Raw genomic sequence first — 13,601 nt, forward strand, 5'->3', positions numbered from 1 at the left:
ATGTTGTGCTCGTAAAAATGTGCACCAGCAGAGGTGACCCATTACTGCCACTGTTTAATGTGCCACCCACTGCCTCACTGTGCAACATTTATTGTTTGGTTTCCATAAACATTCAGCAAGTGTCAGTGAATACCAATGGGTGCAATATTTTCCACATGGGTGAATTCAGTGATACACCCTTGTTTCATACACACTTCCACGTCAAGTGACATTCTGTCAGACTGTGCCCCTCTGCTGCCTCCTGTCACATAGCAACAAAAATGTGAGAGGATACTGATGGGAAGGATCAACTTCTACCATATCACCAACATCCGCCTCTGACATTATGGGCCAACATCATAAACAGGAGGCATTGCTGTAGGGAGGAACCCTAGTTAAATTATATGCTATCATCAGAATATAAGTAACAAGACATTTTAATTTTTAATATTTTTCTTAATGTGTTTTTAAAAAAAGAGAGAGGAACAAAAGCATACAGCTGGTGGAATATTTGACCTTGATTTTGTGAAGCTGATGCATCAGTCTGGTTCAGTGGAAGTGGCTGCAATTCTTAGAACATTCTCAAGGTGTTCATCAGGGCTTTTTTGATGAAACTTTACTTTTCCTGCACTTCATCCTTGACAACTGTTCACAAATGCCATTGCTTTTTGGCAGTATGCTCACGAATAAGGTGTGAGTGTCAAGCAAGGGATGTTTTCCTCTGGTAAGAGAGGGGTAATGAAAGGGGTAAAGAGACATGATCAGATTTTTTTAGTTGCATATCTGATTGCAACTCTATCTGTTCCAAGACTTGCAGGTCTTGTATTGATATGAACTGAAAATGGTGTCATAAACGTAAATTTATGATTTTTTAATTTATTTTTTTTTTCAATCTTGAAACCTGTTTCCAAACTCCTTTATCAAAATGGAAAGAACAGTTGCATATGCTTCACTGTGTTTAGCCAATGCAGCAAAATGCATACGATTATTTGCTATCACTTGAGTCTGCACTGCACATCACTGCCCTCCCTGTGCCTGGATTGAACGTGGCTGGCCTCTATCATGGTTTGGAAATGCATTTGTCCTTTCATGTGTCTTCCCTGCTGCTTTGGATTGATTTTTTCGGGTTGCAATGCATTCCTACAGATGGATTTGATGCTTTCCAAGGGTGACCCAGCTAATTTCTCAGCTCATCTGAATGGAGACGTTGAGCCTGGTGATCACACAGGCTCCTCCCTGGCTCCAGCCCAAATCTTTGCAGGAATTTGTGCAGAGAACCTCAGCTCAAAGTCATCTTTGCGTCAGGACTTATGACTAAGCTTCTCCATTGCCGTGCCTTTGTGGAACCTGGTGTCTTTACAGTTAAATGAAGCCTGTTCCAGCAACACTTTAATAACAGAACCAAACAGCAAAAGCCGTTTCCAGTGGTCCACCAGTAATTGCCTTTAAACTGCCATTTTACTAGCTTTTATTGCCCAGCCTCCATTTGCCCTGGCAAAACACAGAATGTAAATCGTAGGGAACAAATTCCCATTCAGCTTGTTTCCGTTGCTCAGTGCATGAACATTTTCCTCTCATTCTCGTTTTTAAATCCTCTTCCTTCTGGGCTCTTTTAAGACAGGGAGGTTCAAGTTGGTTATAAGGGGCAATTTCTTCTCTGAAAGAGTGATGATGCATTGGAACAGGATGGTCAAGGAGGCAGGGTAATCACCATCCCTGGAGGTGCTCAAGATATGAGGAGATTTGGCACTGAGGGACATGGCTTACTGGGCATGGTGGGGATGGGTTGATGGTTGGATCTGATTATCTTAGAGGTCTTTTCCAACTTTAATGATTTTATGATTTACTGGACTACTGAGTACCTAAGACCATTTACCCTTCTACTTAACAGCACGTACTCTGAGCTTTACTCTTCCTAAAGCCATCTGGGTTCCCTTCAGGCTGAAGGCAAGAAGCACCTTGCAGTCTAAGGCTCACTGGAGAGCTATGAGTTGGAGACAGGAAGGTAGAGGAAGCACAAGAAAAGACAGAAAGGTCTCACTTTGACACAGAAACCCCTATGGATGAATAAATTCAGGTGCTGAGAGGGCTATTAGAGCTAATTGGGAAGTTGCTAGCTAGTGTCAAGTTCCTTCAGGATCAGGCAGTACTCAAGAATAAGCCTTAGCCCATCCCCTTGGATACAGGTGTATATATATATAAATCCCTAGCCAGATGGATCTGTACCTAGAGATCTGTACCAGAGCAATCTGAAAAATGCCAGGCAATTGAAGGTATCCTGGGCTCTTGAGATTTAACCATTGAACCAAAAGGTTTATTACCCTCTAAGCATTCAATCTGTCCTAGCAAACAGGAATTCTAATTAGTTGTGCTTTTTATAGTCCATTTACTTCCTCGGCAAGAGCTTCATATTGATTGTTTCAATAAATAGTTACCAATAAATAAACAGCATGCATGAGATATTCAGGTCTGATCATGCAAGCAGGGCTTGAGGAGCATGGACTTTACCCAATCCAGGCGGGATCAACAGAGCCATGGAAGAGCATGCTGTGTGTCCTCAAATACTGCCTTTAATCCAAAATATAAATAAATATTTGATGAGGTATTGCATGTCCCAGGCTGAGCTAAGACATAGAATGGCTCATAGACCTCCAGATTGCAATGCTGTGGTGTTTTCATGGAGGAATAACTCTGTCCTATATTGCCCATGTGTTTGGGCTGGATGAGAATCTCTTTCATCCCCAGATGGGAGATGTTCTCTGCACAGCAACGGTGAACAACCCCATGCATGGATCTGCACTCAGCAAGTAGAATGGTTGTTCACAAATTGAATTTCACCACGTAGCACTTCTTCTCTTGACTGAATGGGTCTGAAACTGAGCTGCTGACACAGTGCCCAGGATTGTGGGCAACCCAACAAAACAACTCACACAGTGGGATGCTGCCTGCTTAGTGTTTCTGCTCCTATTTCCAACTGCAATCATCACCATCCCAATTTTCTTCCCCAGAACTACTCTTTAACCTCTGTGCGCCTCAGTTTCCCAACCTGTGATTATAAAAAAGCCAGCTTCTGGATTGCACTTGCTACTGGTTGTCAATGGTTGTTAACCCAAGCTTCATCTTTCAGTGCTAGTATTAGAATGGCTTCTGATCTCCAACTGTTGGAACTTTCTACTCAGGCTCTTACTACTGAATTTCCACCCTGATGACTGTACTCTGTGATCTCCTTGCAAAAGCTAACCCAGAAATTCACTGTGCTCCTCTTTGGCAGGGTACAGCAGGCCTCGATGGGAGGAATGGAATCAAGGGAGCCAAAGGTGACAGAGGTCTTCAGGGACAGAAGGGGAAGCCAGTGAGTAGCAAGAAAGGATATGGTTAGTTTGGAAGGCAGAAAGAGGCTCCTGGTCTTTCTCAAACCTGAGATCATTTCTCCTCCCACATCCTGTGTTTCCCATTACTGGAATTAGAAATAAGAGTTCAGGGCGACTCTTTCAAAAGGAGAGATGAAATTTCTGCCTAAACTTCCTAGAGAGGGCTCTAATGCACATCCTGGCCCAGTTTTTAGGAGTCTTCTCTAGATGCCAGTAGAGAATTTATGTGTGTATCTCTAGTGGTGCCGTTCAACTTTTCCCATTCACAATGTGTTTTCCTTTGTTACTTGAGAGTTGGGGTTGTTTAACTCCATGTGTAACAGGGGGTTATAAGAAAGACAAAGGAAGACTTTTTATTTGGTCCTATGGTAACAAAACAAGGGGGAAAGGTTTTGAACAGAAAATAAACGTATAGATTTAGATTGGATATGAGGAAGAAATTTTCAATAATGAGAGTGGAGAGACCCTGGAATATGCTGACCAGAAAAGCTGTGGATTTCCCATATGGAAGTCATGTTGGACAGGGTTTAAAACAAGCTGTTCTGTTTAAAGATGTCCCTGCTTATAGCAGGAGTGCTGAAGTAGATGATCTTTAAAGGTCCCTCCCAACCCAAATCATCCAGTGATTCTATGAATCTACGATCTGCAAATTTTCCAGGAGTCCCAAGTGGTTAAAAGAACAAAGAAATGTAAAATGATGCTACCTTTAACCACCAGGGAGGCATTCCTAACCTGTCAGGATGTGTATTATATGTTTATCTTATTTAATTTCATTTCATTTCATTTTTAGGGAGAAAAAGGTGATCCTGGGATCACTGGAGACATTGGGCGGAAAGGAATAAAGGTAGGGGCTGGGTGAGACCCTATGAAATCTCCATATTCAAAAAGCTGTCTGGATGTTGTCCTGGACAGCCATCACTTTATGGCCTTGTTTGAGCAGAATGATAAAATTAGATAAAATGACCTCTAGAGGTCCCTTCCAACCTCAGCCATTCTGTCATCCTGTGAAACAAAGGTTGGAACAGGCAGAGAGGAGAAATCAGACTCCGGTCTGGATGGGGTTCATGGGGAAGGGTCCTGTGGGTCAGGGATATTCTTGCACTAGGGCTAACCAAGTGCACTGTTTTCATCCTACTTGCCTTCACCTTGATACAACATCAATGACTTCCCATGATTTGCTTTCTCCCCAGGGCTTACGTGGGCTGCCAGGACGCATTGGTGCTCCAGGAGCCAAGGGCATCAAGGTGAGCTCAGCCTAGCTCTATCTCCTGCTCTGGTAGCCCCATTTCCAGCAGTGATTCCTATTTCTTACTTGTTACAAGGGTAGCACCATGCTTGAAAAAACCATGCTAGCTCATGCAGAAGACCCTCTCCACAGTGGTGTTGGATTGATGGCTGGACCAGATGATCTTAGTGGTCTTTCCCAACCTTAAAGATTCCATGATTCTATGGCTTGAAGCTCCAGGCTGCAGCATAGAGATATGTGGTCACAGTCTGGGGATTGACACTTTTTTTTTTTTACAATCTGAACTCCTTCTGAAATATCCTTCTGGTCTGTGGCTTAGCAACTGCCTGGACTTAATTTGCAATTACTGCCAGGCACATTGCACTGATTGCCAGCACCAGCAGTCCTTTCTCTATAAACAGGGATAATGGCCCTTAATGGTCTTTTTATGAAGGGTTTTGAGGAGCTCAGTAAGATGTAAGGGAACACTTGACAACTGAACCAAGGGGATATATTTTTATTATTAATATTTTCCTTCATCTGCCTTGGCCTATTGGGCAAATTAAGTACTGTTCAGTGGACTTCCCACCTACTTTCACATAAGTGATTATGAAGTCAGGGCAGTCTAAAGTCTATATCAATCTGAAGTAGGAATTTTCCTGTATTTAGGGTTTCTCCTACCAGAAATGTCATTATTTCCATACCCTCCACAGCGCCATTTACTCGCCTTGACATTTTGGAGCTAGTTTTCCCAGTGTTTTAGAGATTGTGTTTGCTTATATCCCATTCATTGATTTTACATCCATAGGGAGAAATTGGCAGTCCTGGAAAACCAGGAATCCCAGGAGCAGATGGACCATATGGACCAAAGGTGAATACCTAAATTGCACATCTGCCAACAAATGGGAAATTGCCCAAAACCTTTGGGAAACAACCTGTGTAATGTGCTTCTTTCTTTTTGACAGCACAAACAGGGTTATTCTGTATCTAATCCTATAGCCCGACATATATTTGGGTGAAAATTCTTGGACATCTGGGGTTAGGGACCTCTTCACTCAACTCAGCCAACTTCATCCACCTCAGCCCAGATGCTTCTCATGCACTACTGCACATGATAAGTAATGGGGCTTTTAGATATGATTACTTTCAGTCTCTTTGAGTAGCACTAGTGCACAGGCTGAGAGATTCTGATGGGTTACACTTAATAAATAATATTGTAATGTGAAGAAGAGGCGGTTTGTTCAGAAAATTGCAATCATGCCAAGTCTGCATCGGCAGTAATTTTATCTTGGCTCCCTCCAGGGTGAACAAGGAGCACCAGGTGATGACGGTGCCTTTGGGATTCCTGGGGAGAAAGGAGAAAAGGTTAGTGCTTGCCACACTGCATCGAGCTGCCATTTATAAAAGGAATGAATCCCACATCCATCAGGTCAAGTTAACAATATTATGCACTTTATGCATCATAGGTACCCTTTTCAGCGGTCAAATGTCAACTGTCTGGAGCATTAAGGCTGGGACTGCAGGTGGAAAGGGCAGGAGAAGGAGGTCTTCTTAAATTCACCTCCTGCTGATGCATGAAACCCCAGGAGGGTGCATGCTTAGCATGAGGAAAAGCCATCCAGACCTTTGAAGTGGGATGAGTTGTCAGAGTTTATTCAACTCAATGACTTGGACTGGATGATCCTCATGGCTCCCTCCCATCTTGGGATTTCCTGCAGTTCTATGATTTTAACACCACCACACGCAGGATGCTGGGCATGCTGCAGAGGAGAGAAAATGGATAACAATGCTGCCTCCTAGGTGCTGTAGACATGGATATGGGAAAAGACAGACTAAAGGAATCTTCTTACATATTTAAATAAAGTTGGGCATTAGGAGTTGTTGGGCATCATCCTAGAGGGGAGGGACATCCATGTCACCAAGCAATTATGTGCTTTCTGGAAGAGTAGAAATGGAAAGCAAAACTGAAGGGTCTCACTGTATAGCCAAGGCCCATGAAGATATTTGGATAATATTTGGTTTGCCTGTCTCTAAAAGCACCTGTGCTTGATAAAATCTCTGAACTGCTCTCTACTGCTGATTCTTAGGGGTCAAAGGGAATTCCTGGTTTGGGAGGCTTCAAAGGACAAATGGGATGGCCTGGAAAAGCTGGAGCTGCAGGACCAGATGGACCTCAAGGGCCCCAGGGCAAACCAGGACCACAGGTGAGCAGCAAGGGACATGATTAAGCAGAGGGTTGTTAGAGTTAGGGTAGTATGGTTAGGCTGTGGTTGGACTTGATGATCTTTAAGGTCTTTTCCAACCTGAGCAATTCTATGATTCTATGATTCTTAATGCCATGACACCTGTGCTGTCTGGAAACCCATATACCAACACTTACAGAGCAACTCCAGCAAGGATCAGCACACAGCTGTGCTTCTCCAATAACTGGAAGAGATAAGACACTGCCCTAGACCCCATGGATTTATCTTCCTTGGAGGGCTCTGCTCCAGTTGTCATCCAAGGGGTTGCATCTCACACCCTCATGTGACACAGAACCCCAGATGGATCCCCCCACATCACCATGTATACAGGCTGCCCAGGGATGTGGTGGAGTTGTTGTCCCTGGAGATGCTCAAAAACTGTGGAGATGTGGCACTTGAGGACATGGTTTAGTGGGCATTTAGTGGGCATGGTGGGAGTCGATGGTTGGACTTGATCTTAGAGGTCTTTTCCAACCTTAATGATTCTATGATTCCATACATATCCTCCACTTACGAATTGGCACCTGAGGTCTCCCAGACTGAGAGAGGATGGCTGCAACATCTGCTATCTTTCTGCGGGATCTTGGTCGATATACTTCATCTCTTGGTGTATTTATCCCCATAAGTATTTTTTCCTTTCCCCTCTTCCTATCTGCAGTGCAAGACGTGACCTCTCAGTGAAGGAAGGAAGGCTGCTAATTTCAAGTTAGCATCAAGTGCACCCCTCCTATTGCTAATTATCTAGGGAGCAGGATGCCCAGGCTCCAGAAGGAGCAAGTGGCTTTCAAACCCTGTTTGAAGCCCACTCTTAACAGGTGTCTTTGCATGCAAGACATGCTAGGCATCTTTTGAATGTAACAAAAAGACTTGGAAATGAGACATGCTAATGCTGTTTATGAGTAGCAACATGCTGCCTCCAGATTCTATGGTAATGAAGGGTGTCTTGCTGCTGCCAACACAATGCAGAGGGACAATACTAGAGATTAATGTTAATCATCCACCCTTAGATAGCATCCATTAAGTAACGAAAAGTTTTTCAAATGGAAGAGGACTGGAAGTGAAAATACCTTTTTCAAGTGGTGAAACTGACTGAGTTTTAGGCTTGAATGAAAGAATATATACATTAATATGAAAGAAGAGAGAACAAAAGAAAAACTGAAGTTGAGTAACTACCTGAAAGATGAACTATGTCAAATAAGCCATCTCAGAGATAGCCTTGTTTTAACTTGCACTGGCCTCACTTGGTGTGACATGTAACACCATTGAGTGATTTGTCCTTAACAAAAGTAAGTCTAAGGAGTTAATCCATCTGTGTGTGTGTATGTAGACAACACGTGTACACATACTGTCTGCAAAATCATAGAGTCATTAAGGCTGGAAAAGAAATCAAGGGTCATCAAGATTAACCATCAACCCAACACCACCACGCCCACTAAACCATATCCCCAAATGCAAAAAAATACTTCATTTTGCTGCCAGATGGGAAGTAGATTGCGCTGTAGTTTGGAGATAAGGAAAAGAAGTAGGAACTCTGGCTTTAATCTTTTATGCACTGCAGATTTATCCCAGCCAAATAATCCAAACTCTCATGGCCACTGCATCATGGTCCTGTGCCAAATTACAAACACGTTTAAAAGCACAATGAACTTAGTCGATGTACAGCTACATTTGACATTACAGGTCTACGCTGGTGAAGATACATCAGTGAAAAATGTTCTTGCTGTCAAAGGTAGAATTTGGGATTATTCAGGCACAATTCTGTATGAAGTCCAAATGAGTCTGGACCTCATTAGGTCAACTAGATTCACTGCCATTCTTACAATAAGGGCAGTGAGGCACCTTTACAAGCTGCCCAGTGACATAGAGGATGCCTTGTCCCTAGAGGCATCCAAGGTCAGGATGGTGTGTCTGAGCACCTGACTGAGCTGTAGATGTCCCTATTCATTGCAAGGGAGTTGGACCAGATGGCCTTTAAAAATCCCTTCCAACTCTAAAGCCTTCCAACTCCAACTGGAGCCTAGCAGAGGATTGGTTAAAGATATCTGTGCAGGTTTGTTGATTATTAACCAAAAAAATGTCATGTGTTGAGAAAGTTTGTAACCAGAACACAAGGAATACCAAATGCTGGGGTTTAAGTCCTAGGGAAGAATTAAGGAAGGTGGTGGAGCCAAGTCCGTGTTGTAGTGATAATCAGGTTGATCGTCTGTATTACGTCCTGTGGCATCAAATAAAGGCTTGATTCAGAACAGCCTGAATATAGAGGAAGCTTTGGGACTCCAGCATTGCTTAGCAGCTACAGGTGAATCCCATGCTGTGTTTCATCATGAAACCATGGGTGATTATTGGAAGAACTGTCCTTACAGTGGGCAAAGTATAGAAATCCCTTTCTAAAACACTGAAGTATGGGCTAAATCCAGCCCCAGACCATTGCTCTTTCCTTCCTCACTCCCTGGGCTGCACCTTGTCATGAAAAATTTATCGAAAGAATCACATGGGAGGAAGGAGCTGAAAGTATGAGAGCCCTTCATGTATGTTTAAAAAGGCTGGAAGTTTTTAGATTAGCATTTACAAGCACTGCATGCTCAGAAAGCCAGGTATGAGATAATAAATGACTTTCATTTAGACAATGATTAACGAGAGACTGTGAGATGCCACTTTCTACACTCACAACTTCTACTTGTCTTTTCCCTAAATAAGAAGAGAAAGCCACTGGGTCTGAACTTCTAATGTGAGAGGATGTTATCGTACTCTGCAAGTCCTTCTCCTCCTGCTGAGACTCTGCTTCTTAAATTAGTGCTGAACAAAGAGCTGGAGAAAGAAAACTTCTGCCCCATAGCACTTGCCCTTTCTGAAGGTTGTTGGCTATAAGGAGATCCTTGTGGTTGCCCACACGGGGCAGATGGTGCAAAGTCCAGGGTTCTGTCTCATCACATCTGATCTGTTTGGAGATCCAGAGGACTCTTCAATTCCTCTACTGATCCCCACATTGAGCTTTAGGGGAAATACCCCAAGTTGTGTCATGAAAGATCTCCAGAGACTGTCCCAGTACTGCTAATGGAGCTGTTCTCATCTTCTCTAGGGTCCACGAGGGAGAAGAGGAAGACCTCAGCTCTGCCTCAGAGGTCCTCCAGGCATGGATGGGCAAAAAGGAGTAATGGTCAGTATGAGGATGAGCCATCCTTATGTCCTGGTGAGGGAGCCTGCACCAGCCCTCTGACACACGCTTTGTCTCCCTGCATGTGGATGATACCATTCCTTCGTGCTCACTGATAACCCTTAAATTTATGGGAAAACACGTGAGCATTTTTCCCCATCTCCATTTCTAGAGCATCCTTTCCTCTCTAAGGTGCACTTATTCTTGGAGCGTTTAATGTTCAATTTACCGAGCTTTTGTAATGACTTAAGTGTTTTTAACAGGGTGAAAATGGTCCAGCTGGTCAGAAAGGAGAAAAGGGAGATCCTGGTCTTTCTGTGAGTACTTTAGTCTAAGATTTCATCATGTTACACAGGGCTGAATAGAGAAAATAGGGCAAAATGCCCCTAAGAGGCGTAAGGGAGGAGGGAAATGATGAGAAATAAATTCATGCAGAGAATATCCAGGAAATGAGAGTGTTGGCCTTTACCCAGACATGGGTCAGATTTACATGGGCTGAAGCAGGAGCAGTGTGCTAGGCAGCACACTGAGAGTGCAAACAATGACCCAGAGCTTGGGGCATATTTCTCCTCTTCCATCCTTACCGTGTTTTTTCAAACTCATGCTTGGCAGGTAGGATTGGTACCATGCTGTATTTGCATCTTTTCAGTGTGTAGATGTCTGGCACTATTAGTTTTATAATAGATGTTAATGGTAAGGGTGTCCTATGAATGGGATACTGAGTTAAGATAAGCTTTCTATACAGTAAATGCCCCGAGATTTGTCATCCTGAAAAAACAGTGACCATATCATACAAAGTTGCATTAGGATGCCTGCCACTGGACATGCAGGATGCTCAACTTCAACTCACAGAATCATAGAACCACATGAGTTGGAAGAGACTTTAAAAGGGCATTTAGTCCAGTTCTCCTGCAGTGAAAAGAGACATCTACAGCTTGATCAGGTGCTCAGAGCCTGGTTCAGCCTGACCTTGAATGTCTCAAAGTATGGGGCATCCGCACACCTCTTGGCAGCACGTTCCAGTGCCTCAATACCCTTATCGTAAAAACAGGTTGATGGTTGGACTAGATGATCTTAATGGCCTTTTCCAACCTTAATGATTCTGTGATTCTATGAAGAGAAGTCTGGCTAGGACATAATCATAGAATATCCCCACTTGGAAGGGACCCACAAGGATCCCTGACTCCACACCACCTAAACCCTATGTCTGAGAGTGTTGTCCAAGCACTCCTTGAGCTCTAACAGCTAGGTGCTGGGCCCACTATCCTTGGGAGCGTGATCCATGCCCACCTCCCTCTGATGCAAAATCTTTTCTTAACATGAGAAGTCTGTAGGGCCACCATTAAGGAGTTCTAGGCCACTTGTTGGCAGCCATGAGGCCTCCCCTCATCCTCCTCTGCTCTGGGCCAAACAAACCTAGGGACCTCAGCCACTCGTCACACATCCTGCCCTCCAGAGCCTTCTCCACCTTCATATCCCTCCTTTGGGTGCTTTCCAATCGTTTTATGTTTTTATTCTATTGTGGCACCCAAAACTGCAAAGAGTGCTCCAGGTGAGGTTGCACCAGCAGAATGGGAAAGAAAAAGCTGAGGGAGATGGTGCAGGGGTAGAAAATCTCTATTAATCATTTTTTTCTCCCTGTGGCACAGGAGGAAGAGGTGAAGGAGGTGGTCAGGAGCGAAATGAGAGGCCAATGTGGTAAGTCAGCTGGCGAGCTGCTGGCAGTGACTAAATTGGAGTAATTTGAGTGGCAGCACATGCTTGCTCGACCCAGCAAATATCACCCCATTAGCAGTGAGCAGAGATGCGTCACCTCGCGTCTACTTGGAGATGAGTGTGGGCTTTTGGGCTGCAGAGTCTCTGCTGTAACCCTGACCTCCTAGTCACACTTTAAATCTTTCCCTTTAAAACCTCTGTTTTCACGTTTCCTTTAAAATCTCTGTCTTCACGTTTCTTCCCTGGTGGTTTTGTCAGCAAAGCTTTCCTCCCCACTCATCTCCATTTCCCCACTGATTGGTGAAAGGTTCTGGGTCACAGGGGAAAGTTTGGAGATAAACTTTGGAGATAAATGGGGGAAATTTTGCATGATAACAACACTTTAATTCCTCTCTGCTTCATGGCACTTCTTGACACCTCTTCAGTGAAAGCAAAAGAATAGAATCATTAAGGCTGGAAAAGACCTCTAAGATCATTCAGTCTAACTGTCCACCAATACTGCCGACTAACCATGTCCCTCAGTGCCAAATCTCCTTGTATTTTGAACATCTCCAGGCAAGTGACTCTACCAACTCCATGGGCAGCCTGTTCCAGATCTGTCAACCAAGACCAGAAGGGTGACAAAAAAAAATAGTGGGGAAGACCACACTTTGGGATTTTTTAAACCCCAAACCCCCACATCACAAAGGTTTTTGGCTTTTGTAGTTGTTGCTTCCTTGCCCTGCAAAGGTCCAGCAGAGCTGCCCAACTCTTTTGAGCATTCCTATGGCCAAAGAGGATTGGAGGTCACCACTGCACTTGCCAAGATGATTAAAATGGAGTCACACTTGTTTCTGACATTAGGAAACATCTGAATGTTTTGAGGGGTAGAAATTGAATGTAACCCATGAAAGCATGTGCTGCCAATAACAATAATCATTTCATTAAAAAAAAAATCTTTCCAATGGCCAAAAAAGAAAAAAAGAAGCAGCAAACAAACTCTACCCTGTCTTCTCTTTGCAGATTGTGGAGATAAGCTGGGAGGGATGCTTGTGGAAAAGGGTAAGTCTGTTGATATCCATACTAAATACATGGGAGTGTGCGCTGGCTTAGAGGATGTTTCTCCTTACCCCTAGACTGAGTGAAAAGATGTCATTAAATACCTTTTTCTGAGTTTCAACATGGAAAATGACCCTGGATCACCAAATGTTTTTAGGTCCCAGCTTTTAGGAGGGCTATTTCTTGAGGGAAATGGAGAAACAGGGTTAAGAGAAAAGCCAAGAGGTCACCAACTTCCACCCTGTACTGCAAGACAGAATACAACATTCCATCTCCTGCTTTGGAGTCCTATTTCTTATGGTCCATGTCATCTGGATGGTCAATCTGCTGGTATACAGGAGACCCTACATTCAGAATCATAGAATCTTAGAATAACCTGAGTCAGAATACACCTATAAGGATCATGGAGTCCAACTCCAACATTTGGCCAAGGGCTTATCCTCTCTGCTGAATTAAAGAACACTTAGAAGAGTCACTTTCTGGGTGGGCAGTGCCCAGGGTGATGCATCCAACCTCAGGAAAGGTATGCGTGGATGTATTTTACACTCTGTATGTCATCATGGGAAGTTTTTGGGCTTTGTAACATGAGGGCATTACTGACTTGGATGGCACCAGACACTCCCCTTGCAGCCACTGCAGTTAGTCTTTCCCTACCTGTCCAGTGCTTAAAACAGGCATAATCAAAGGATGAGCAGCAGCTTGCCTCTAAAATGAATATATCTTCTCCAGAAATGGATTTGCTTTAATTTTTCCTCCATAATTGTTTTTTTTGTTGTTGTTGTTGTTGTTGTTGTTGTTTTAGCCTTCATAGCACATTGTTTCATAGTATATAAAGCAGAGCATTTCACAAAGGCAGGGACTTACTAAACAGAGAG

At 43.6% G+C, this 13,601-nt stretch overlaps 1 protein-coding gene across 1 annotated transcript in view; it reads left to right on the forward strand.

Annotated features, from left to right (window-relative positions):
* The window catches only part of LOC128079686 (collagen alpha-1(VII) chain-like), a 97,159-nt gene that overhangs the window by 77,112 nt on the left and 6,446 nt on the right, over positions 1 to 13,601 (forward strand). The window contains exons 76-85 of the mRNA XM_052681124.1: positions 3,251 to 3,331; positions 4,141 to 4,194; positions 4,541 to 4,594; positions 5,384 to 5,446; positions 5,878 to 5,940; positions 6,663 to 6,779; positions 9,898 to 9,975; positions 10,236 to 10,289; positions 11,622 to 11,670; positions 12,691 to 12,729. Coding sequence (XP_052537084.1) covers positions 3,251 to 3,331; positions 4,141 to 4,194; positions 4,541 to 4,594; positions 5,384 to 5,446; positions 5,878 to 5,940; positions 6,663 to 6,779; positions 9,898 to 9,975; positions 10,236 to 10,289; positions 11,622 to 11,670; positions 12,691 to 12,729 — 652 coding nt within the window. The remainder of the gene's footprint in view (positions 1 to 3,250; positions 3,332 to 4,140; positions 4,195 to 4,540; positions 4,595 to 5,383; positions 5,447 to 5,877; positions 5,941 to 6,662; positions 6,780 to 9,897; positions 9,976 to 10,235; positions 10,290 to 11,621; positions 11,671 to 12,690; positions 12,730 to 13,601) is intronic.

The sequence above is a fragment of the Tympanuchus pallidicinctus genome, unplaced genomic scaffold (genome assembly GCF_026119805.1).
Source record: "Tympanuchus pallidicinctus isolate F22 unplaced genomic scaffold, pur_lepc_1.0 scaffold19, whole genome shotgun sequence".
Classification (NCBI taxonomy): Eukaryota; Metazoa; Chordata; class Aves; order Galliformes; family Phasianidae; genus Tympanuchus; species Tympanuchus pallidicinctus.